At 34.1% G+C, this 23,278-nt stretch overlaps 1 protein-coding gene across 3 annotated transcripts in view; it reads right to left on the minus strand.

Annotated features, from left to right (window-relative positions):
* Positions 1-23,278, minus strand: part of TOGARAM1 (TOG array regulator of axonemal microtubules 1) — an 81,454-nt gene that overhangs the window by 24,911 nt on the left and 33,265 nt on the right. For all 3 annotated transcript variants that reach the window (XR_007950656.1, XM_051977704.1, XM_051977702.1), the window contains exons 3-7: positions 13,302-13,436; positions 10,349-10,645; positions 9,188-9,444; positions 5,943-6,175; positions 2,328-2,428 (exon numbers count right to left, since the gene is read on the minus strand). Coding sequence is in view for 2 of the 3 variants with exons in the window: in XM_051977704.1 (XP_051833664.1) it covers positions 2,328-2,428; positions 5,943-6,175; positions 9,188-9,444; positions 10,349-10,645; positions 13,302-13,436 (1,023 nt within the window). In the remaining variant the exon portion in view is untranslated. The remainder of the gene's footprint in view (positions 1-2,327; positions 2,429-5,942; positions 6,176-9,187; positions 9,445-10,348; positions 10,646-13,301; positions 13,437-23,278) is intronic.

Genomic DNA, 23,278 nt, shown 5'->3' on the forward strand with positions numbered 1-23,278 from the left:
TTTACAAACACCAAAAATTCAAAAATTGTAGCTATTAAAAGATACTACATATTTTTAATTTATAAAAATTATGCCAGGCATAAACACAAAGAAAAACCTTCTCCAAACTCTGAAGTTCATTTTGTCATAAAATTAGGAAATACATTAAGAAGTAGATTTCTCTCACTGAAGTCATATTATATATAATGCAAAATTTCCGTTCCAAATCCACTGTTATTTTTTGTTCTCTGATATTTATTAGTGTGAACCTGAGCAACTCACTTAGCCTCTGTATGCCTCAGTTTCCACATCTGTAAAATGGGGATATTAATACTATCTACCTCTCAGGATTGTTATATCAAATAAGATAATATTTGCAGAATTTAAAGTACTGCATAGATGTAGAGAACTCTGGAAAAGTATACTTGAAACAAGGTGTTAACTCAAGTGGAACTGATGAAATAATGGTTCTCTAGTTCACATGTATACTTAGTACTTAGTATGGTGATGTAATGGTTCTTTAGTTCACATATACTCAGTATACTGTGTATATAAAAATAGGACTACAAAATGTTTTACCATTAATTTTATTTGATAACCTAAACAAGGCTTAACTGCTTGGTGATAATAAACATGTTGTATATACCTTATTCCAACTGCTGAAATTCCTTTAAAATGCAACAAAATCCCACTTTTTATAAAAAGTCTTCTCTTACCTTTGTCAATTCTAGTGTCTTTCCTCAGTTAATTATTTCCTATTTATCTTTTATCATAGCTAGTTTGTACATTTTAGTTTGTTGTCTCTCCCAAGAAACTGTCTACTCTTTAAGGCCAGGGCCTGTGTTTTGCTTCTTTTTGTATCCCCAGTGTTTGCATAATGCCTGGAATATAGCAGGAGGTTAATAAATGTTTGACTGACTGAAGATGATCAAGAATGATGGAACAGAGAGGTTAAAGGCATTGAGGACAGAAAAGCGGTCACTAGACATGTAAGTGAGGAGATTCTTTAATAATTTTGGAAAGAGCAGTTTCATTTGATTGATAAAGTCATGAGACAGAAAAGGCACCAATTAAAGATAACTTTTTAAAAGAATTTAGCTCAAAAGGGAAGAGAGATAGATGATGATAATTAGTGAGTATAATAGAATACAGTGAGGATTTTTATAGAATGAAGGAGACCTGGGAGCATTTGTAGGCAAGTAGGAATGGAACCAATAGAAACAAAGGCATCAAAGATTAAAGAGAAAGTTGGGACAATTGTGGAAACAATATACTAGAGAAGTCTAGCAGGATGAAATCAAGATTGCTAATTTATGAGAAGGCCCATTTCTTCAAAAGAGACCAGAATAAAGGAGGAAATAGTGAGAGAATTATGTTGGGGGGACAAAGTTGGTTTCAGAATAGGAGGAGGAAAGAAGAGAAAATATTCAATAAAATATGATGCAAGAATCTGAAATTCATTTTTCTTAAGTAAATAATCTTATCTATTAAGTTTCTAGGCCATTTCACAATCCTGTTTTAACTTCTAATTTAGCAGAAACTAATCAGTTTTTATAGTAGGTAGAAAAAGTGTTCCATGATATCAGGAAGCTAGGAGAAACAAAAAATGCTTGGTCAGATATAAATGCTACAAGGATTCACAATATATTATGGAGTAATGCCCTGTTTCTTCTCAAAGCTGAGTATTTATGAGGAAAAAGGGAAAACTATGAAAGTATACATTATATACACTCCTTTATCTCATTTTTCTAAAATAAATTTCCATTTATTTTTCATAAATTAAACTTATAGATTTATTAGTTAAGCTTTAAAAAATTAATTCAATTTTATTTTCTTTCAATTTCAAATTCTCCCAATCCCATCCATGGAAAAAACAAAGACCACTACAAATAAGTATAGAAAAGAAGGAAGGAAGGAAGGAGGAAAGAAAGGAAGAAAACATGCTTCAATGTATTCTCCAATTGCATTTATTGTCTATCTGGAGATGGATACCTTATTATACTGTTTACTTTTTTCTTTTTTTTTTTTTTTTTTGGCTGAGGCAATTGGAGTTAAGTGACTTGCCCACAGTCACACAGCCAGGAAATGTTAAGTGTCTGAGGTCACATTTGAACTCAGGTCCTCTTGACTTTAGGATTGGTGCTCTATCCACTGCACCACCTAGCTGCCCCAACTGTTTACTTTTAAACAAAAAAGTTCTAATACAGAAGAATGCCTGCTCAAAGAAATCCTAGATATGAAATATATTCTGTATCACATGCTATATAAAATTTCACCTTTTCCTCTAATAAGGAAGTTTCTTGCTTCTATTAGGCATTCTATTTGTTAATATTATAGACAATGAATACCTGAATTGGAGCTCTGTTCCACTACATGAGAATTTTTATTTTTTGCAGAGGAGAGTCTTGTTGAATAAGGTTTGGATCCAAATGTAGGAAAGATGTCTGCCCTAAAATAATACAAAGTAATTAAATAAGACTATTATATATGTAGAAAACATTTAACAAATCAGTTTTTTGTGACACTTTTAGAGAGTAAGACACGAATAAGTATAAAAATCTTTATATCAAAGTTGTCAGTTCACCACTGAGCCAAGAAATTCTATTCAAACTGATTCAAAGTACGTGCATAAACATTGTATGATGATCAACTAAGACAGACTGCTCTTATCAGCAATACAATGATCCAAGACAATTCTAAAAGTCTTGTATTGGAAAAATGTCACCTACATCTAGAGAAAGAACTATGGAAACTGGATGCAGATCAAATCATACTATTTTTACTTTTTAAAAAAATTTCTGTTTTTTCCCTCCCGCCCCGACTCCGATTCTTGTTTCAAAATATGACTAACATGGAAATATGTTTAACATGATTGTATAGGTGTATCTATATATCAGACTGATTGCTATCTTGGGGAAGGAAAGGAGGAAGGAAGAAAAATTTATAAGTACTGGAATCAGCAACTAATTTAAATTATGAACAGCTTCCTTCCTTAGAGGGATAAAATAATTTTAGATCATTTTTTAGCTTTTTTTCCCCTGGCATCAGAAAGACATGTATTTTTTGTTTAATCAAGAAAGAAAATCTTGGAGAACATTAGTTAGAAACTTTAAAAACTTGACTTTGAATCAGAACACATTAATTACACTATAAATATCTGACTCTTGGTTATATGAAACAGATTTTAATAGACACTGACAACTGCAAAACTAATCTGAACTGGAATATTTGCTATCAAGAAATGTTTTTAAAAATTGCTTAGAGCTAATTATTCAAAAATGTTGAAGAACATGTGATTTGGGATAACAAAAAGTCTTTCTGTCCTTGGCTGTTATTTGAGTTTATTGCCCTCTATCACTATTTACTATTTGAGGAAAAACTTCTCAGGCAACACATCATTCTCCATGCCCTTTTTTAATTTTGAAAAATACAACTTTATTTTCAGCTAAAAATTCTTTCGTTTTCCCTTTTTCTTCTATCCCCTTAGAAAGCAGGAAAATCAAAATCCCTTATAAATATGTATAATCATGCAAAAAAATTTCTGCATTAGTGATGTCAAAAAAAGAGACAGAGGAAAAAAATTATGCTTCTGAGTCTATCAACTCTCTATATAGAGGGACATGGCAGTTTTAAGTATGAGTTCTCTGGAACTGTGATTGGTCATCATGTTGATCACAATTACTAAGTCTTTCTAGACTAATTACTTCACAATATTAATGTTATTGTATAGATTGTTCTTCATGTTTTGCTCAATTCACTTTATAACATTTCATAAGACTTCTTATTTTCTTGAAATCTCTCTTTAGTAATTTCTTAATAGCATTCCATGACATTCATACACAATAATTTGATCAGTCATTCCCCAAATGACATCCTCTCCATTTTTAATTCTTTGTCATCACTAAAAGAGTTGTATTAAAGTTTTTGTATATATGAGTCATCTTCTTCAGACCTAGTAATTATATTTCTGGGTTAAAGGTTAAATATAGTTTAATATCTTTTGTTCATAGTTTCAAATTATTTTCTAGAATGTTTAGATAAGTTCAACAATTGTTTTCCCCAAGCCCTAACAGTACATAATTTTCCATTTTTTGTCATTTTACCCAAACTGATGAGTGTAAAGTGGTATTTCAGAGTAGTTTTAATTTGCATTTTCTTAGTAAAGATATTGATAATTTTGATTATTTCCTTTGGAAACTACACATTCATCTACCATTTTTTAATTGAGTAATAAGTCTTCAGTTTCTATAGGCATTAAAAAACCAAATTTGGTTTTTTGGGGCAATCTTAAATTTAAAAGCATTTTGAGACATTACTGACAAGAGTAGGTACTTAAAAGTCTTATCTAAACAATTTAAGACTAGCCTATACTGTCTGATAAAACTAGTATCAAAATGATAGATTTCAAATCTGTACAGTATTCTGCATTCTAGAGTGTTCACATAATGTTTGATCATAAAACAACAGAAAAATGCTGGCTTTAGTATCAAGAGGATGTTGGAAATTGATGTAGGAAAATTCACTTCTGTGTGGGTCATGTTTTCTTCTCTATAAAATGGGGGGTGAGGGTAAGATCCTATATTCTAATAGGAATGTTTCATTGTTTATATGGGTATCCCCAAAGCCTACCACAATGATTTGTGTTTAATGAATGCTTGTTAATTAACAGATTTCTAGGGTCTCTTCCAGTTCTATATGATAGTACAGATCTCAGCATCACCTAATATAAATGCCTTTTTAGGAAGACTAAGGAGAAATCCATTGACCTAAAAAATCTGCTCTGATCATGAATTTTATTACTCTGATTTGTCATATGAACTAGAAAAAATAATTCTGAGTAAGGAAAAAGAAAACCTCAGTAGCAACACATTTTAAAAGATTGAAATTCATAGGTTATCATTTGAAGAGATAAACTTTTCACAACAAGATATAGGAAATGTAATCAGTCTCAGATTTAGTGATTCAAGTATCAAGCATTTTGCACTAAATTTTCAAACTTTTTCAGTTTTTTCTTTTGATTTTGCAACTAACAAATTTTAGTTATCCTTCACTTAAACCATTACAAGTTTAACTTTATTTTAAATATTTGTTAGGATCACAAAATTGTGAAACTGAAAAGGACCTTAGAGATCACCTATTCTTATCTCTCTCTTTTAGGAAGTGAGATCCAGAGAAATGAAATTATTTGTTCAAACTTACAAAAAGTGGTAGAGCCAGGATCGGAACCTATGCTTTTTGTTTATTAACCTAAGTTCTTTCCAACATATCTTACTTCTAAAAGACGACATTTACTTACTAGAGAAGGCAAAGTTTAAATAGCAATAATCAATTCTTTTATGTATTAAATGCTCTCTATACAACCTAACATGAAAGTGAGGAGCAAAATCTCCCCAAAACTAAACAAAGAATACAGATAAGCTCAAAAATCTAGCTTAGGACTTTTGTTACAGAGTTGCTAGAGTTCTAATGGCAATGTAGGAATAGCAAAATGGTTACTAGAAACTGAATGAACGACTAGTTTTTCTGGGGCTGTGAAGATGGTCAGGTGACTTTAAGTCCAATTAAATTAAATTCTTGATGTGAGGATACCCTTCAGAAGATTCTACCTCACATCCAATTTGGAAGACTGAGGTACAAACTAAGTGGTTGAAAGACCTAGTTATCAATAGCAAAAAGCTAGATCAAAGTAGCAGTGGTTTAAGAAGTATGAATTTGTGTCTCCTGAAGACTAATGGAAACTTGACAAGCTGAAAAAAAGTCATTAATATCACTAACTTGTAGACAAGAACAGATGTGGTAATCTAGAAACAGGAAATTAAAACTTAAGAAGTCAAAAAATGAAATGGAAACTTGTAAATATTAATTCTAAAGCTAGTTTATATTACAAAGTACTTCAGCCTAATACAGTATCAACAATGCACAGAATGAGTATTAACATGTACTTGTTAAAAGGCCCAACACACATTATTCTCTTTCCCTGAGGAGTTGTTGACAGAGAAGAAGTCAAGGACTCTTGGCTGTAAACTCCACTTTCACTGTACGAGCTGATATTTGGAGAGGATGATCGAGATGGGGAGTCCAAAGTCAAGTCAAGTTTAATTGCAGAATCAGGGCTTTCAAGGTCAGAAGTACTGCCACTTAGCTTTGCTCTTTTCTTAGCTGCACTATTTCGAAGAGATCTAAGAGAGCTCTGCATCTAAAAAATATTGAAAAGAATTAAATTTATAGATTGAGTTAAGCTTTATCTTTTTTCTTAGCAGCCATACCCTAAATCATGTTCTGTGAAAATATCATGTTAGGTAAAAAAGTAGAAAAGTTAATTCTATATGAATTATTATTATGTAGGAATGTAATCTGGGAGAGATTGTAGTGAATAACTTTACAATGAGGTTTGTTAACGTGCTTTCATGATACTGTTGAAAAAACTGGCAACCTTATGGAAAGTGCATCTTTATTAGCAATAGGGGACTCTTTTAGGGCTTAGCTTACATTAAGTAATTGGGTACCAAGTATTTCTTGAAGAATGGGAACTGAAAAATAACAATGTAATTTGCAAAAAGCTTTACAGTCAGGAATCTGAAAGCATGTTTGGAAGGTCAAGAAAAAGGGAAGTTAACACACTAACTTCTCACAATTAACTATACGGAGGCCATAATTGTTAGCGTCAGGGTGTTGTGATGATGTGGCTTTAATGAACTACCAAAAACTTAAAAATCTCCTTAGTAATACACAATATAGCACAAATATAAGGATGGGGATATATAATTTCCTATAATTTTCCTGGAGTATGGAATTTCCAGGTAAGGAAATTGTCTCTACCCACTCAGCTAGGCACCTTTTCTTCATTTTATGGTATCAGAGATTAATTACTTAGAGCATTGAAGGGTTAACAGATTTATCCAAAGTCACCCCGTATGATTCTACATAATATGTTGAAAAAGTTTTCATTAACCTAAATACTGACATATAAACATTTCGGGACAAAACTTTTTGGGGAAAATTAATGAGTTATGCTTAGAAAATTAATGATATATACTTTTAGATACATATTCATAAGACTAATCATTTAAGGAGCATTTCTACAAATTACTTCAAGAAGTACAATTTTTAAAAAAAGAACTACTTCATTATTATCTTTGTATCCCCCAGCACCAGTAGCATTTTGCATATGACAAGTATTTATAAAACCTTTAATGAGTTGACCTGGATTGTTTGAATTTCACAAAGTTTTGCACTTTACACCTACAAGACAGGTTTCAGTAAACACTTAAAAATAAGTCACCACTCTAATTTATAAGAAATTAAGACATTCTCCAATTGATAAATAGTCAAAGGATATGAACAGACAATTTTCAAGATATTCAAGGGTCAATAGTTTCAGATGAAATGATTTCTACTCATATGAAAAGGTGTTCCAAATCAATATTGATCAAAGAAATTCAAATTAAGACAACTCTGAGATACCATTACATACCTCTCAGATTGGTTAAGATGACAGGAAAAGATAATGATTAATGTTGGAGGGGATGTGGGAAAACTGGGACACATTGTTGGTGGAACCGTGAACGGATCCAACCATTCTGGAGATCAATTTGGAACTATGCTCAAAAAGTTATCAAACTATGCATACCCTTTCATCCAACAGTGTTTCTATTGGGCTTATACCCCAAAGAGATCTTAAAGAAGGGAAAGGAATCCACAGGTACAAAAATGTTTGTGGCAGCCCTTTTCATAGTGGTTAGAAACTGGAAAATGAATGGATGCCCATCAATTGGAGAATGGTTGAATAAATTATGGTATATTAATGTTATGGAATATTATTGTTCTGTAAGAAACGACCAGCAGGATGATTTCAGAGAGGCCTAGAGAGACTTACATGAACTGATGTTGAGTGAAATGAGCAGAATCAGGACATCTTTATATACTTCAACAACAATACTATATGACGATCAATTCTGATGGAAGTGGCTCTCTTCAACAATGAGAGACTCCAAATCAGTTCCAATTGATCAGTAATGAACAGAACAAGCTACACCCAGCAAAAGAATACTGGGGAAATGAGTGTGGACCACAACATAACATTTCTACTCTTTCTGTTATTGTTTGCTTGTATTTTTGTTTTTCTTCTCAGGTTATTTTTACCTCCTTTCCAAATCCAATTTTTCTTGTGCAGCAAAATAATTGCATAAATATGTATATATATATTGTATTTAACATATAACGTATTTCACATGTATGGGACTACCTGCCTTCTAGGGGAGAGGGTGGAAGGAAGGAGGAAAAAAGTTGGAACAGAAATTTTTGCAAGGGTCAATGTTGAAAAATTACCCATGCATATGTTTTATCAATAAAAAGGTATAATAAAAAAATGGAAAAAAAAAAAAAAGTAAGTCACCAGAAGGTAGAAGACCTTCTAAAAACTAACAATTTGCTATAAGAATAGAAATGTAAGCAGAAGCACCATGTGAATTGAGGACTTTGCTAAATGGTTTTTTCTTCTGTGACATTCTGAATACAGTCCTGGCCATAAAATAAACAATTCTTTCCAAATTCCATTTTCACAAAAGAAAACATAATGCATTTTTAACTAAGTATATGAAGATAACAGCAAAAAATGAGAATAGTTATACTATGGCTGACCAAGCTAAGACAACTGATTCAAAACATATAGTTCAAATGAGCTTTTTTTGTTCCACTCAATTTTTAAGGTTCTTCTATGGTATATATAATTTCAAATAAAACAAAAATCTACAAAAAAGCTAATTGAAAACATATCATATACTGTAAGTTTCTTTACCTTTATAACTTAACTGTGGATATTATCTTCTCTTGCCACAAGCAAATTAAGGGAAAATGGCACAAGGATTGTTTGGTTTTTTCCCCTTGAGCATCTATATAGTGGATTAATTTCTTTATTTTTAATATTAATGATTTATGAATTAAGTGTACATAATGATGTTTAAATTTTAAGTCTTTAAAATGGAGCAGTATTAATATCACTCTCAAATCAATGAACCTGATTGTAAGTCAAAGTATTATATTGATTCTTGTCATTTTACCTATTAGTCAATTTATTATAAAAAAAAAAAAAGACAGTGCTATTCTAAAACAATTCACAATAACCAAGTTACAAAGAAAATAACAACAGATATTTTAAAAGTCATATAGACTTCAATGTGAAAAAAAAAAAAAGTCATATAGATCTAACCTCTTCCTGATCTGATTCCTTGTCTCTGACATTTAATTCAGAAAGATCAACTTCAAGATTGTCTTTTTCATTCCTCCAAATATGATCTTTTTTTTCATGTTCCACAGTGATAAAATCTGCTTTATCAGGCAATAGGCTTATACCCCGTGGAATTGGTGGAACTGGTTTTGTTCCATTTAGGCCTCTCCGGGAAGATGGTGATCTCACCAATGCAGGTTTAAGTTGTATTGGAGAAGGTTTTTCTTGTGAATTTTCTCCTGCATAAAACAGATATTTTGTCAATTTACAGAATGACATAAGCAAAGAATTACAGTGCATTAAGAGTCTGAAATGCAATATTTTAAACAAAAACCACATTCTTTCTATCAAAAACAATATAAAAGAGATATATTTTACATAACAAAACCAAAACAAAAAGCAATTTTACTACTTGATATAAATATGAATATTACTCAAGAATACAGTATATTTGACGAGAAAGAATAATTTTCAGTGTTCAAAATAAACAAAATTAGAAAACACTCACTTGAGGAATGTTTCTGAGTCAGCTGGTAAATTAAACTGTGCAAAACATAGGGTGGGATATTTTAAAAATATAATTGAGTTGATATTGAACATCAGAAATCCTTTACATGATGTTGCCGGTCCAAATGACATTTTGTTCAATATGAAATTCTGTAAATAATTGTTTGCTGGTAAAATTTAGGGCAACCAGTAAAAGATTCTCTTTATATAGTTAGTATAAATATTTTAAGAAAAAAAATGACTTTTGGGTTGTAATCTAATGATTTGTACATTATAGCACCAATATGTTGTTTATTTTTGTTCCCAGAATACTAAGGCAAATGTTTCAAAAAACTATTGAGTTTATGCTAATTCCAAGTTGAATTAAAACTTATAATAAAAACACAGAGAATTGGGACAGCTAGATGGCACAGTGGATAGAGTACTAGCCCTGAAGTCAGGAGGACCTGAGTTCAAATTGAGCCTCTGACACTTAACACTTCCTAGCTGTGTGGCCCTGAATAAGTTATTTAACCCTAATTGCCTGGGAGTGGAGGGGAAGAAAGGAGAGAGAATTAATTTTTTTTCAGAGAGGGGGAGAGAGAGAGAGAGAAAAAAAGAGAGAGAGAGAATTAATTTTTTTTTCATCATTTTTACCTGAAGCATCCATTGATTTTTGACCAAAGAGCTTTTTCTGTGGACTTGGCTTTGGTAACCCTTCAAAACTTTTAAGAGGCCAGGAATTTGAGAAGTTAACAGAATTATCTTGAGATTTCTTTGGAGATCCATTAAGAGGAGATGTGTGTTTTGGGCTGGTTCGAGGTGATGAGAGTGGATAGTTTGGAAGGATGAAAGTTCCCTGGCTTGTAATGGGACTAGCATATGATAAAGTATGCTCTGCAGGGCTACTAAAGGTTTGCTGAGTTTTACTGCCAAAATTTAGACTTGTGCACACTGTATAAAATAAAAGAGAATATATTATTTATATATAGACTTATCTAACTCAATTTCCCCCTTTATCAATTTTTAATAACTTCCTGGATTTATCACTTTTGTCTTTTTCTTTTTTTAATAAATTATAAAATTTATTTTAAAACAATTTTTTTGTATAAATAGAACCTTACCATTTATTAAAGATGAAAGCAAATTTTCATATATTTTAGTCTTTTTTTTCCCCATAACTCATTGCATACCTTGGGTAAATACAGTAGTACAGTGAAAGCCTTGGAAGATCCTACCAAGCTGTAAAAACTTCAAGTACAGGCCTGGCAATAGACTACTCATTCATCACAGTTAAGGCCAGCCTAGTTAAGTTTGGAAAAGTTTATCATGATCTTGCCCACAGATGATGACTATTTCATTCATATCAATTCTCAAAGATGATCCGACTAAGGAGCCACAATCTGTACTAGTAGAGGGAATACCCATACTAACGAAATCAGAGATTCTTAAATATTTATATTTTTGTCTGATTTATCCTTAATTAATTAATTAATCCTTAATTCCTACAACAGACTATATATTTTTTTTTTACAGGTGCAGGCATCCTCATGAAATTGACAAAAGATCAAAATATACTTAGTGATCAAACCCAGAAATAGCACTTCCTAATTTTTTTGCCCAATTCTTTACCCATTTTGTTATATTTAGTATATTTATATACTTTATCACATCATTTACTCATAAGACTAAAACATTTTTAATGCAGAGGTTCTTAAATATATGACATAAAAGGATACTTATTATATTGATACAATAATTAAATTATTTTAAAAACAAGTCCACAGACTTCAAGTTAAGAATCTTTGCTTAGGTGGACTATGGGAAACAGCTTTATTATAAAAAAATAGCAGATATTCATAGGCCTGATACAATAGTTGACTAATACAGCAACTTTTCCCTCCTCTACTTTTAAGCTAGTTCAAGTCATCCTTTCTAATGTCTACCTGCTCCTGGGGGGTTGTCATATTACTGTAGGAGTTAGCTGTTCCATGCACTGGAAAAGCTCTAAGCCTATAACAGCTCACATACCGTGTTTCCCCGATAATAAGACCTATTCTGAAAATAAGCCTTCCCCTTACTGTGTAAGATTCCTCTAAAATAAGCCCTCCCCTGAAAATAAACCCTATTGAGATTGCTATTGTAGTGAAGGTGATCCCCTGCGCTACACGCTACATTACGGTACCCTCTGTATGCACCGTCCTCTCTCCCCCTCCCCTCACCCGGGTGAAATGCATGCCGCGCTTCAAGCTGCATCCAATCAGAGCTGCAGCAGTGAGCGCGTCATCCTGTTCTTCCCCAGTGATTTGCTTGCTGGCGCCATTGAGAGCAGTGCCGCGGAGGAGAGCTGAGGCAGGACAACATAAAAACCCGGTATGTAAGCGGGAGTGAGGGGGCATGATGGAGGATAAAAGAAGAACTCAGGGGGCATGATGGAGGATAAAAGAAGAACTCAGGGGGCATGATGGAGGATAAAAGAACTCAGGGGGCATGATGGAGGATAAAAGAAGAACTCAGCCAGCACTCACCGCGCTAAAGAAATGAAGAACTTCCTTGCAGAGAGAAGAATAGATCAAGTAATGATTCCTGCAGGAATGACTGCCTATCTCCAGACCCTTGATATTGCAACAAACAAGCCATTCAAGGACCATTTGCGCATGGAAGTCAATGACTACATTGAAAATAGAATGGAAAGAAATCAGCGTGGAAACTTTGTGAAGCCCTGTCTGCAAGAAGTCGTGACTTGGGTGAAGAAGTCATGGGAAAAAATTACTGACAGCTATGTCGCCAAGGCACTACGAGCAGGTTACCTGGACAAGACATGTTCATTTAAAGAGAGCTATATTGCTGGACATGACAGATTGGGTCCACTTTTTTTGAAGGAAATAGAGGCGCAAGACATCCAGGACGGAATTCAGGGTTTGGACACTTATGATGATGTTGTTGAAGAAGATGACATGATCATTATTGAATAAAGATACTTTTTTTTGTTCACATTTACCTGTTTATTAAAATTGCTGTCAATATTCATTAAAATAAGCCCTCCCCTGAAAATAAGCCCTCTGGTGGTTTTCTGTCCAAAAAAAAAAAAAATAATAAGACAGTGTCTTATTATCGGGGAAACACGGTATTTATCTCAGAGTTGCAGCAGTCTCAATGTACCAACTTTAGTTTCTGGCATTTAGTAGCATATTTGCCACGATAACTGGCTATGCCTCATATTCTACTTAACACAACAATGGAAAGGGAAGCTTGTTGAGGGATAAGACTGTCTTCTTGGTTGGAGGATTTTTACCAACCCAAAAAGTTAAAACTATCTGAGAAAATATTATAACACTTTTCCAGCAATGTTGTGATTGTTTGATGAAATATTATTTAAGATAACTTATTTCACAACAGAGATCAACATCATATTTAGAATCAAGACTCCTAGAAAAGCATCATATAGTGCTAAGTATTAAAGAATGTAAACAAATTTCTAAAAATAATTCCATTCTGTTGATGCAACATGCTTTTCTTATTTATATGATGATTCTGAAGAAACTATGTATCATATATAAATTATAAATACTCTTTGAGTACAGACTACAAAACAAATTAGTATTTATACCTTTATCTTGACGACTGTTATTTGATCCTAAAAATTGCAAATCAGAATCCACACTGCCACTTTTCCCATTTATCTGTGAAAAGCCTAGTTGTCCACATTTCCCTGAAATATTTGTTTGATGAGACCCAGCAGTACCTTTTGGAGAAGGAAAAAAATAAAGCATGTAAATAAAAGTATCAGTTATATTTCATGAAGACACTATTTCCCAAATGTGATCATATGTACAATGGGGTATACAAGTGGGTAATTCTCTCTCTCTCTCTCACACACACACACACACACACACACACACACACACACACACACTACAGGCTAGGTCTATGCAGCTTTTATTAATTCTTAATCTATCTTTTACCAATGAGAATGAAGAATAACCACCAACTAATCAATCAACCAATTCACAAAGTATTCATTTCCCTATTTGCAAAAATGGTGGATTTAGCCTAGATGACTTCTAAGGTCTCTCTTCTAGGTCTGAAAGTAAGACTCTAAAAAGAGATTCTAAGGAAATAGAGGGAAATCCAAAGTAATAAAATCAGTAAGATTAGATATTTAGAAGCCAGAAGATTGACAAATAAGGGTCCAATGAACTTGGGGCTGGTGGAACTCTGTAGTATAATCATGGATGGATCTGGATCTTTTGTTGAAGTAGAAGCTTCCTCAGCTCTGGGGAAGGACAATGAGATCCACAGATCAACAGTAAGGACATCTGTGGCTCCCAGAAGAACAGATAGGGGGGTAGCAGTGAACTGGTGACTGAGAGGTATAGATTAAACCATTTTGTTGACCTGACATAACCATATAATCAAGTGGGAAATGTGCTGACTTCCTAGGACATGAATCAAAGATGTAATAGTATCCTGCAACGGATGTAAGGATGGTCACCCATGTCTGGTAAATCACATAGAAATGAACGGTACTGTCAGAAGGATCCTACAAAGCATCATTAGGAATTTTGAATTTCTAGCTGGTAATTATTTAGAATGAGAAAAGTTGAAAATTTAAATCATTATTGTAAAATGAAGTGTGGACCTTTGGATGAGACAGTAGAATTGGAAAAGTAAACAGAATTCAAAGATGCATTTTTTTTTTGAACTAGAAAAAAACAACTTTGGCTATAATGTTCTTGGAAGTTTCCATTTTGGAGTTTCTTTCATGGGATAAGCAGTTAATTCCTTCTATTTCCACCTTGTCTTCTAGTTCTAAGAGATCCAGACAGTTTTCTTTTGATTTCCTGAAATGGGATATCTAAGTTCTTTTTTGGTCATGTATTTTAGGTAGTCTAATGATTCTTAGATTATCTCTTTTCAATCTGTTTTCAAGTTCAGCTATTTTTGTTATGAAATAATTTCCATTTTCTTCTGTTTTTTCCCCTCACAGCCTCCTCTCCCCACTTTTCCCAACTACATGTAAAGATAATTTCCAACACTCATTTTTATAAGATTTTGAGCTCCAAATTTTCCTTCCTCCCTTCTCAAGACAGCAACCAAATATATTTCCATATTTATATTGTGAAAGAAAAATCAGCAAAGAGAAAACTACAACAAAGAAAAAGTGAAAATAGTATGTGTCAATTTGTATTTAATCTCAATAGTTCTTTCTCTTAATGTGTACAGCAATTCCGATTCTAATACTATTGGAATTGTTTTAGATAATTGTATTGCTTCTAATTAGTTCCATTTCAATTTTCAGAGAGTTAACTGCTTCAGTAAGGGTTTTTTAATTTTATTTTTACATCTTGTGCCAAGCTGTTAATTTTCTTTCCAATTCTTTCTTCTATAGTTCTTATTTCTTTTCCAATTTTTTCCTTTAGCACTCTCATTACACTGAGCAAAATATTTTTAACATTTTTTTTAAAACTCGGGCTCCATTTCTTTTGGGAATTCTAGTTAAATCCATGCCTAAACTGTGTTTTTCATCTGAGACTTTCCCTGTAAATGTTTTGGGAGTCATTGAACACTCTTGGTCAGTATAATAGCTTTTTGTGGTGGGATTCTTTTTTGGTTTGTTTGCTTGTTCATTCTTTTAGACTACTTCTTGATTTTGGACTTGATGTTAAGGCTAAGCTCTAGTACCCCTGAAAGGAAAGTCTGGGATGATTTTCTATTGCTGCTTTCTTGGAGTACTAAAAATTATGTTGTTCCAGGACTTCAAGGAAAGTTCAGGTTAGGGACTTGAAAATAGTGGAAGGAGGGTGAAATCTAATGATTGTTCCATTTTCCACACCCACTTATACCCTGCAAGTCCTTGATTTGGGTCTGGGTCTGAACAATAGCAGAATGCTGTTAGATTGACAGTCAATCAGCTGGAAAACTGTTGCTTTAAGTAATGGAACTGCAGGTTTTCCTTTGTTCTAGGCTTTTTGCCTTGAATATTCCTCTGTATGTTTTATACTGAGTTGGATGCTGGAAGTGATAATCCATTCTCCTTCTGAAGTCTGAGCCAAATGACTACTGCTTGCTTCTTTACTTGATCCTCTTTCTTAGGGAAGGTGGGAGGTGAGGATGAATGGGATAAGGGCTTAAATACCCCCTCTCACCAGTCCACTCTGGATTTATGACCTAGAATTGTGTAGTAGCCACAAATCTACCAATTTACACTTGTTTACATTCACCTTGGGATAGGTCTAGGGATATCCCCATATGGGGTCTTGCCATGGTTCCTAGCCTCTCCCTTATCTGCATGTAGCATGGTCTATATCAGCTTCCATCTTCAATGTCTGAACAATTCTCTTTGTGTCTCCTTATGCTGACTTGGGCTGGAAAAAATATTTATCCTTTTCTTAGGATTTCCTTATCAGGATACAGTCTGTTGCATTTCCTAGATCTGGTAAGAGGGCTTTTTAAGGGAGAGCTTACAAATTAAAGATGATGATAAGACAATAAAATTTAGATTTCTGGATGATGGCTTAAGATACAAGAAAAATGGAATTTCTGATTTGAAAGAAAATATGAAAAGGAAGATGAAGGGGAAAAAAGGTCCAGAAATACATGCCAAACTAGATACCAGAGAAAACAACTGGTGATAACAAAAGGTACTTGATAACTACAGAAACTAAGAAAAATGAGAATTATACTCATGATCTAAGCAATAAAATAATTATCAACAAGAGGTATGTATTAAACACAAGGAAGTAAATGTTTTCATAGGTATCACTGAGCTTTAGTGAAAGTTTATTACAACAGAATATGACAAGGGGCAGGTAAAATTTGTTCAAAAAGAAGAAATTAAGGGGACAAGAGGTTCTATATAGCAAAATATCATACTTTAGGGAAAAACATTAACTAGAAAGAGAAACCAATGATAGGGCAAATTGGGGAGGGAGAAAAGTTAAGTAATATCATGGTGGAAATATATTAAAGGCTGTGTCTGTTGAGGAAATAGGGAACAAATTGATAGGGATCACAAAAATGAGGAAAGAAAAAGAAATTCCTTTTAACAGATACATATAATCAAGCAAAATAAATGGTTTCATTTATGTATATTTGTGCATGTCTTATTCTGTACTTTATATTTAATTACTTCTATGTAAAGGTGGAAAGTATGTTTCATCCTCAGGCTCTGGACTTGTGAAGAGTCATTATACTGATCATATTTCTAATAGCTTATATGTCACACAGCTATCTTTGCAGAGTAACTGTAATATATAGTACAATATATACAGTATGGTTACTGTGTAACTGATCTGGTTCTGTTTATTTTCTTGTTCAGCATCTTATATATGTCTTTAAAACTGCTTGCTTTTATAATACTGATGTTGTATAAATTGTTGTTCTGATTCAAATTACTGCATTCTATATCACTTCAAAGAAGTCTTTCCATATTTCTTTGAAATGATCTACTTCCTCACTTCTTAATCCTTTACCCTCCCCACATGGCTGCCATATTTTCATTTTTTAGCCATAAAATAATTTGGGGCTAATAATCAGGACAATGACATTCTTCATCTGCTTGTTTTTTTCTAAGTGTATAGTCAAGTTAAACTCTTTTAAGAGATTACAATCCTAACTTAGGAGACTTTGCAATATTCCAAAATTCAATTCTATCAATATGTGGTCCTTGAAGAGAAGCCTCTTTAGAACTCTGACATCAACTTATTAACGAACCAATAGGCATTTATTAAGTGCCCACCAACTATGTGTCAGACATTGTATTTGGGAAATGGGGTTAAAGTTAAAACTGACCTAGTTTCTGCTTTCAAGGAGCTTCCCCAGGCAACAGTCAGGTATGTATAAGCAGGAAAACACCCTCTTTTCAGCATTAGCCCCTCTTTATCTCTTTCACCTACTTCTCTGCCAGAACCTGACAGAGGCCCAAAGCAGGACCATGTCTTGTCAAGGAACCCCTCTCTCTCCTTGGCATAGCTGCCTGCCAGGACCCTGCTCACTGAAAAGTATACTGAGAGGTATACTGTTCATAATGACCATTTGGACTCTACAATGGCCATCTTCCATGAGGGGGAAAAAGTATGAGCTAAGTTATTTCTGTTGTTTCATCTTTCAAGAAACTTTATATGACTTAGCATTAAGCATGGGAAATATGTTACTGCCAGAGAATCTTAGGGTAGTGTTTTATTCTCCCTTTTCAAAAGTATGTTGTTTTTGTTGCTGTTTTAAATAATCAACAGACAACAGTCACAATTAAATTTTGTATTCTTTATACCTTTCAGGCAATTTTGTGATTTGCCATATTAGATAATTTGCAATGTTCCTTTTTTATACCTTCATCAAGGATACTCTCAATGTGTACATAAATTCAGACACCTTGAGAATAGATCCCACAATGTATTCACAACTATTTGACTTCCAACTCTGATCTCTTCTGCACATCTCTGGGCTAGTTCCACAGTTGTTGCTATGTCTATCTTTTAACAATGATAGAGGAAAGAGCTCATTAAAAAGAACCTATGAAATCTTTGTTGTATCGTTCATGTGTTGTTCTTCCTGTTTCATCTTTAAAAGAACGTGGATGGCTTTATATAAATTTGTTTTTCCCTGCACCATTTTTTGTCATGTGTTAAAATGTTGTCATAAGCTATCAGCATTTTTCTCTGCAAAGATTTTACACAATTTTACATTCTAAACTGGTATTGTTCTTGTCTGTCATTTCTCTGTTGGGCAAAGAGTACCTCATTTGATCTTTACAACCTTGTGAAGTAGCTGCCACTCTTATTCCCTTTTACAGATAAGACAATTAAAGCTAGAAGTGGTTAAGTGATTTGCCCACTCACAGTCAATAAGTCACCAAGGAAGGATTTAAACTTAGGCTTTTCTAATTTGCAAGTAATATGCAAAGCACAGAAAAAGATAAGAGTACATGAAACTATAAGTCTGTATTATGAAAATAAGCTTACTTTTCTTATTAAATATATAAGTTCAACATGTAATTTTCAAAGGTGTCCTACTGCCTTGTCTAGACTTGAATTTTTTTTTATGTATTTAATAAATGGTTAGAAACCCTCTTTTCTTTTCTTTTCTTTTTTTTTTTTAGGGAGATATACTATTTTATGTCTAACTTTTGTCTCTTCCTACCTTTTCCGTCAAACTAAAAGTTAATAAATATATACTATATTTATTATAGCACGTACAGGCAATGTGCTATGTGTTGTGAATGAATGCAAAAGAAAAGGGAAAACAAAACTTTTGCCCTCAAGGACCACTCATTTTAATAAGGAAGTAAAATGTAAAAAGCTATTTATAAAATATACAACTTGGTAAATTGGTGCCCTCCACTTTTGAAGAGGACCAAAATGATACCATTATGTTCAGACTCTATCACAGATCTTAACACATGAACATATGAAGTGGAAATATCTGTAAATTTGGGTATCTCACATTTCTTTTGAGCTACAAATCTGCTTCGCTCAGAGAGTACAGCACCTTCCTTTGAGGCAGGCACAGTGTGCTGGATAGTTCTATGACAGTTATTTTCTATGTCCACACAAATAATTCCAAAGTTTTTCAGGTAAACCTTCAAAGTGTGCTTGTATTACTTCTTCTGACCTCCATGTGAGAGCTTGTCTTGTGCTGAGTTCTCTGTAAGCAAATGTGTATTTGGCATTCAAACTGTGGACAGCCCACTGCAGTTGCACGTTGTGCAGTAGCGTTTGAATGCTTGGCAGTATAGTTTGAGAAAGCACCTCAGTGTCCAGTACTTTTCTTGCCAGGTGATGTTCAGAATCTTCCTAAGACAGTTCAAATGGAAACAATTCAGTTTCTTGGCATGGTGCTGGCAGATTGTCCAGATTTCACAGGCATACAACAATGGGGTCAGCATAACAGTTCTGTAAAGCTTTAATTTGATAGACCATATATTACCTCTTTTCTCCCACACTTTCTTTCAGTCTTCCAAACAGTGAACTAGCTTTGGCAAAGCATATGTCAACTTCATCATCTATGTATATATCCATGCAAAGTATAGTTAAGCTAAATGAAGTTACCCCTAGCATTCAATATTTCTCCATTTACTTGTAATAATTGATGGTTCCACACACAGATGGTGTTAGACTAAAATCAGCACAAGCAGCAGAGAACTGATCCATACACTTTGTTACAATTCAGCCTCAGGGGTTGCATTGAGTGTACAATCATCAGAGAACAAAAAGTTGAGGCCTAACTTTCTTTAGTAGACTTTTAAAGTTAACATAATTTACCTTCAGTTACATGCCATTTTCATTCTCACTGAAGGCATCTATAACAATACTGCTGAAAAAAATCATCCTAAAATACACAGAAATAAAGCACATAGCCTTCCTTTATTCCAACTGGTCTTCCATTACCCAAAGCCTAAAGCAAACATGCTGTCATAAAACTGACATACAATAACCAAAATTTGTCATGCTTTCCTACAAACTTTCATGACTGACCATATCATGATATGGTAGGTTAGGTAGACAAATATTGTATAGATCTCTATTTTATTCCTGGCATTTTTCTTGGAGCTGGCAAGTAACAAACATCATATTGATCATTACTCAGCTCTTTCTGAATCCACACTGGTTCTTGGGTAGATGATCATCTTCTAAGTGAAGGGTCAGCCTACTAAGGAGGATTCTGGCAAGAATCTTGCTGGAAATGATTAACGTAGAGACAACCCTCATCCCTTGATTGTCATTGGACAATCTATTTCTTTTAACTTGATAGAGATGGATAACGGAGATATCCTTTAACTCCTTGAGGATAACCTTCTTTTGCCACCAGAAAAATTTAGTCAGTTTTTATAAGAACAATGGACCACCTGCATTGTAAATCTGAACTGGGATGGAATCAGCACCAGGTTCTTTGCCACAAGAGAGGAGTCTAATGGTATTCAAAACCTCTCCTTTACAGTTGGAGATTTGGATAGAGGGGGTTGACTTTAATCTGAGGTACACAGTCAATGGCTTCAGCATTGATAGATGATAGTCTGTTGAAAACACCATAGAAGTAATCAGTCCAATCAGATCCTCTCCAGGATCATGTCCTTATCTCTTAATCAATGTGGCTCCATCAACAATGAGTAGATAAGGTCTTTGTCTTTGGCCCTTAAATACCCTTCAAGATATCATAAAATCAATTTAGAGTATTACTATCACTGTAAAATTGAATTTCATCTGCCTTCTTACTGATCCAACTTGGCTTTTGTCTTGCCACTGGACTCTGAAGACTGGAAGAGAAGGTCAGGCTAATGACTTCATGCAGCCCTGCCTCACTTAAATCCAATTCATGGTTAAATCAAAAGACATCATTTTACCATTGTTATGTACCTCTAAAGTCTTGTGGCAACAGACAAGTGACAAAGCCGCAGGTATGGATACTCTGAGAGATATAGTCACAACTCTCCACAAAGGTGATCCAAGAATTCTGCATCTTTCTAAGCTTTGCTTGCTTTTTTGGAGGAGACTCTACATACTTAGAGACAGATGAACTATCTTGCAAGGAAATCCTGGGGAATTCTCTCTTTTTTGGAGGGGGGGAGAGAATTATCAACTTCTGAATTTTCCCATCATTTTTGTCAGATCAATCTTTATGTTTGAGAGTTTTCTGGTTCAGATGAGTTAATGTTGGTGCTGTACCCCAGGCTTCTTAAACTTTTTCCTTTCACAACTGATCCACAGTTTAAGAAGCTTTGTTGTACCCCAAATCTCTGAAAGCTGCCCATTCCTTTTCTGCTCCACAGGTATATCTCAGCTTTCTCTCTAAGTTAGTAAGGAACTATTCACATTGAAGAGAAATACTGTGATCTGCTAATGTCAAGTCTTCTGGTAATCATCTTGCCATGCAGCCACTGCTTTTAAAAATATTAAATATTTACCTTGGAGAGGATAAGTCTATGATCAATCTATAGCATTGTACACCCATGGCCTTCATCTCTCAAATTCTGTTTTGTTTCTTTTCTTTATAATGACATAGTCTATTAAATGCCAACATTTGCTGCTGGTGCATCCATGAAGTTTTATTGTACTTAGGTAAACAAAAAAGACAGTACTGGTGATAAGATGCACAGATCTTCAGAAGTAAGTAGCTGCTGTTGCTGTTTCTGATTCCATTTTTTCCAAGGATCTCCTGTGATGTGTGGTAGTTTGTATCTACTCTGGCATTAAAGTCACTCAGAACTATAAGCTTCTCTTTTGGCACACTGATGATGAGTGTCTAAAAGTTTTTATAAAAAATTTTCTTTGACTTCATCAGGGTTCATCCATCATGATGGTAGCATATGCACTGATGGTAGCATGTTGCTTTCCTGAAAGGGGCAATCACTTTGTTGTGAACCTGCTATTCATTTCTTTTGGCAGGCATATAATAAATTTGCTGACTAGATTAGTTTTGATTGCAAAACCTATGCAAGTTTCACAATATTCCCCATTATTGTGGCCACTCTAGAAAAAGAGACTTTTACTTTGGTAAATGGGTCTTTATTTAATTAGTAGCCTTGTTTCACTCAGGGTTGCTATTTGGATGCAATATCTGCTGAGCTCTTTTGCAACAAGAACTGTTTGTCTTTCTAGTCTACTGGATTTTGTATTACCCATAAGTGTGCTCATTCCCTGTACTGATAGTAAGTGGAATTATTTTTGTGAAAGTTTTTGTACATTTTTTTGTACCAACCGCCATGATAAGCAGGCTAGGATTGGATGAAACAGACAGTATTTAGAGCAGATTTTCTATTCATTTATACATCCAGGAGCAGAACAGTGAGAAGACAACCCAATGGTTTGATCTGCCTGTGTGGAGAGTTGTGGCTATATCTCTCAGGATATCTATACCTGCGGCTTTGTCACTTGTCTGTTGCCACAGGACTTTAGAGGCACATAACAATGGTTAAATGATGTCTTTTGATTTAACCATGAATTGGATTTAAGTGAGGCAGGGCTGCATGAAGTCATTAGCCTGACCTTCTCTTCTAGTCTTCAGAGTCCAGTGGCAAGACAAAAGCCAAGATAATTGGAGGGGACTCATGCAGTGGATGGCTTTTGAGTCTCTGGTGTCTAACCAAGCTTTATGTGATTTACAGTGCCTACCTTCAACCATCATCTATCCATTGTTGGAACAAATTGTTCTCCTATATCCATTTCATTAGGGGAATCTTCCCACACTTGGATAGCCCTTCTCTAATTCACAGTTTTGAGATCCCTTGCTATCCACAACTTGGTTTAGCCTGTCTGCCAAAACAGTTTGCTGGGACATGGCCACTGCCATGCTACAAAGTTATATATAGTATTCCTGAAGAAAGGAACAAGCAGTGGGGGAAATGGGAATAAAGGACAAAGAGGAAAGCAAACACTTTCTACACTGGCTATAACTGAAAATGTACACATATCTTTTTCTGTACCTTTAGTCTATCACCTGTCAGAAGGTAGAGCACATGTTTCATCATTAGTTCCCTGAAAATGTATTGGGTCATTGCATCAGAGTTCTTACATTTTTCAAATCTTTATTCTTTATGATATTGTTTCTGTTATTCTTTATGATATTGTTATTGTATAAATTGTTTCCAGG

The sequence above is a fragment of the Antechinus flavipes genome, chromosome 2 (assembly GCF_016432865.1).
Source record: "Antechinus flavipes isolate AdamAnt ecotype Samford, QLD, Australia chromosome 2, AdamAnt_v2, whole genome shotgun sequence".
NCBI classification, from domain to species: domain Eukaryota; kingdom Metazoa; phylum Chordata; class Mammalia; order Dasyuromorphia; family Dasyuridae; genus Antechinus; species Antechinus flavipes.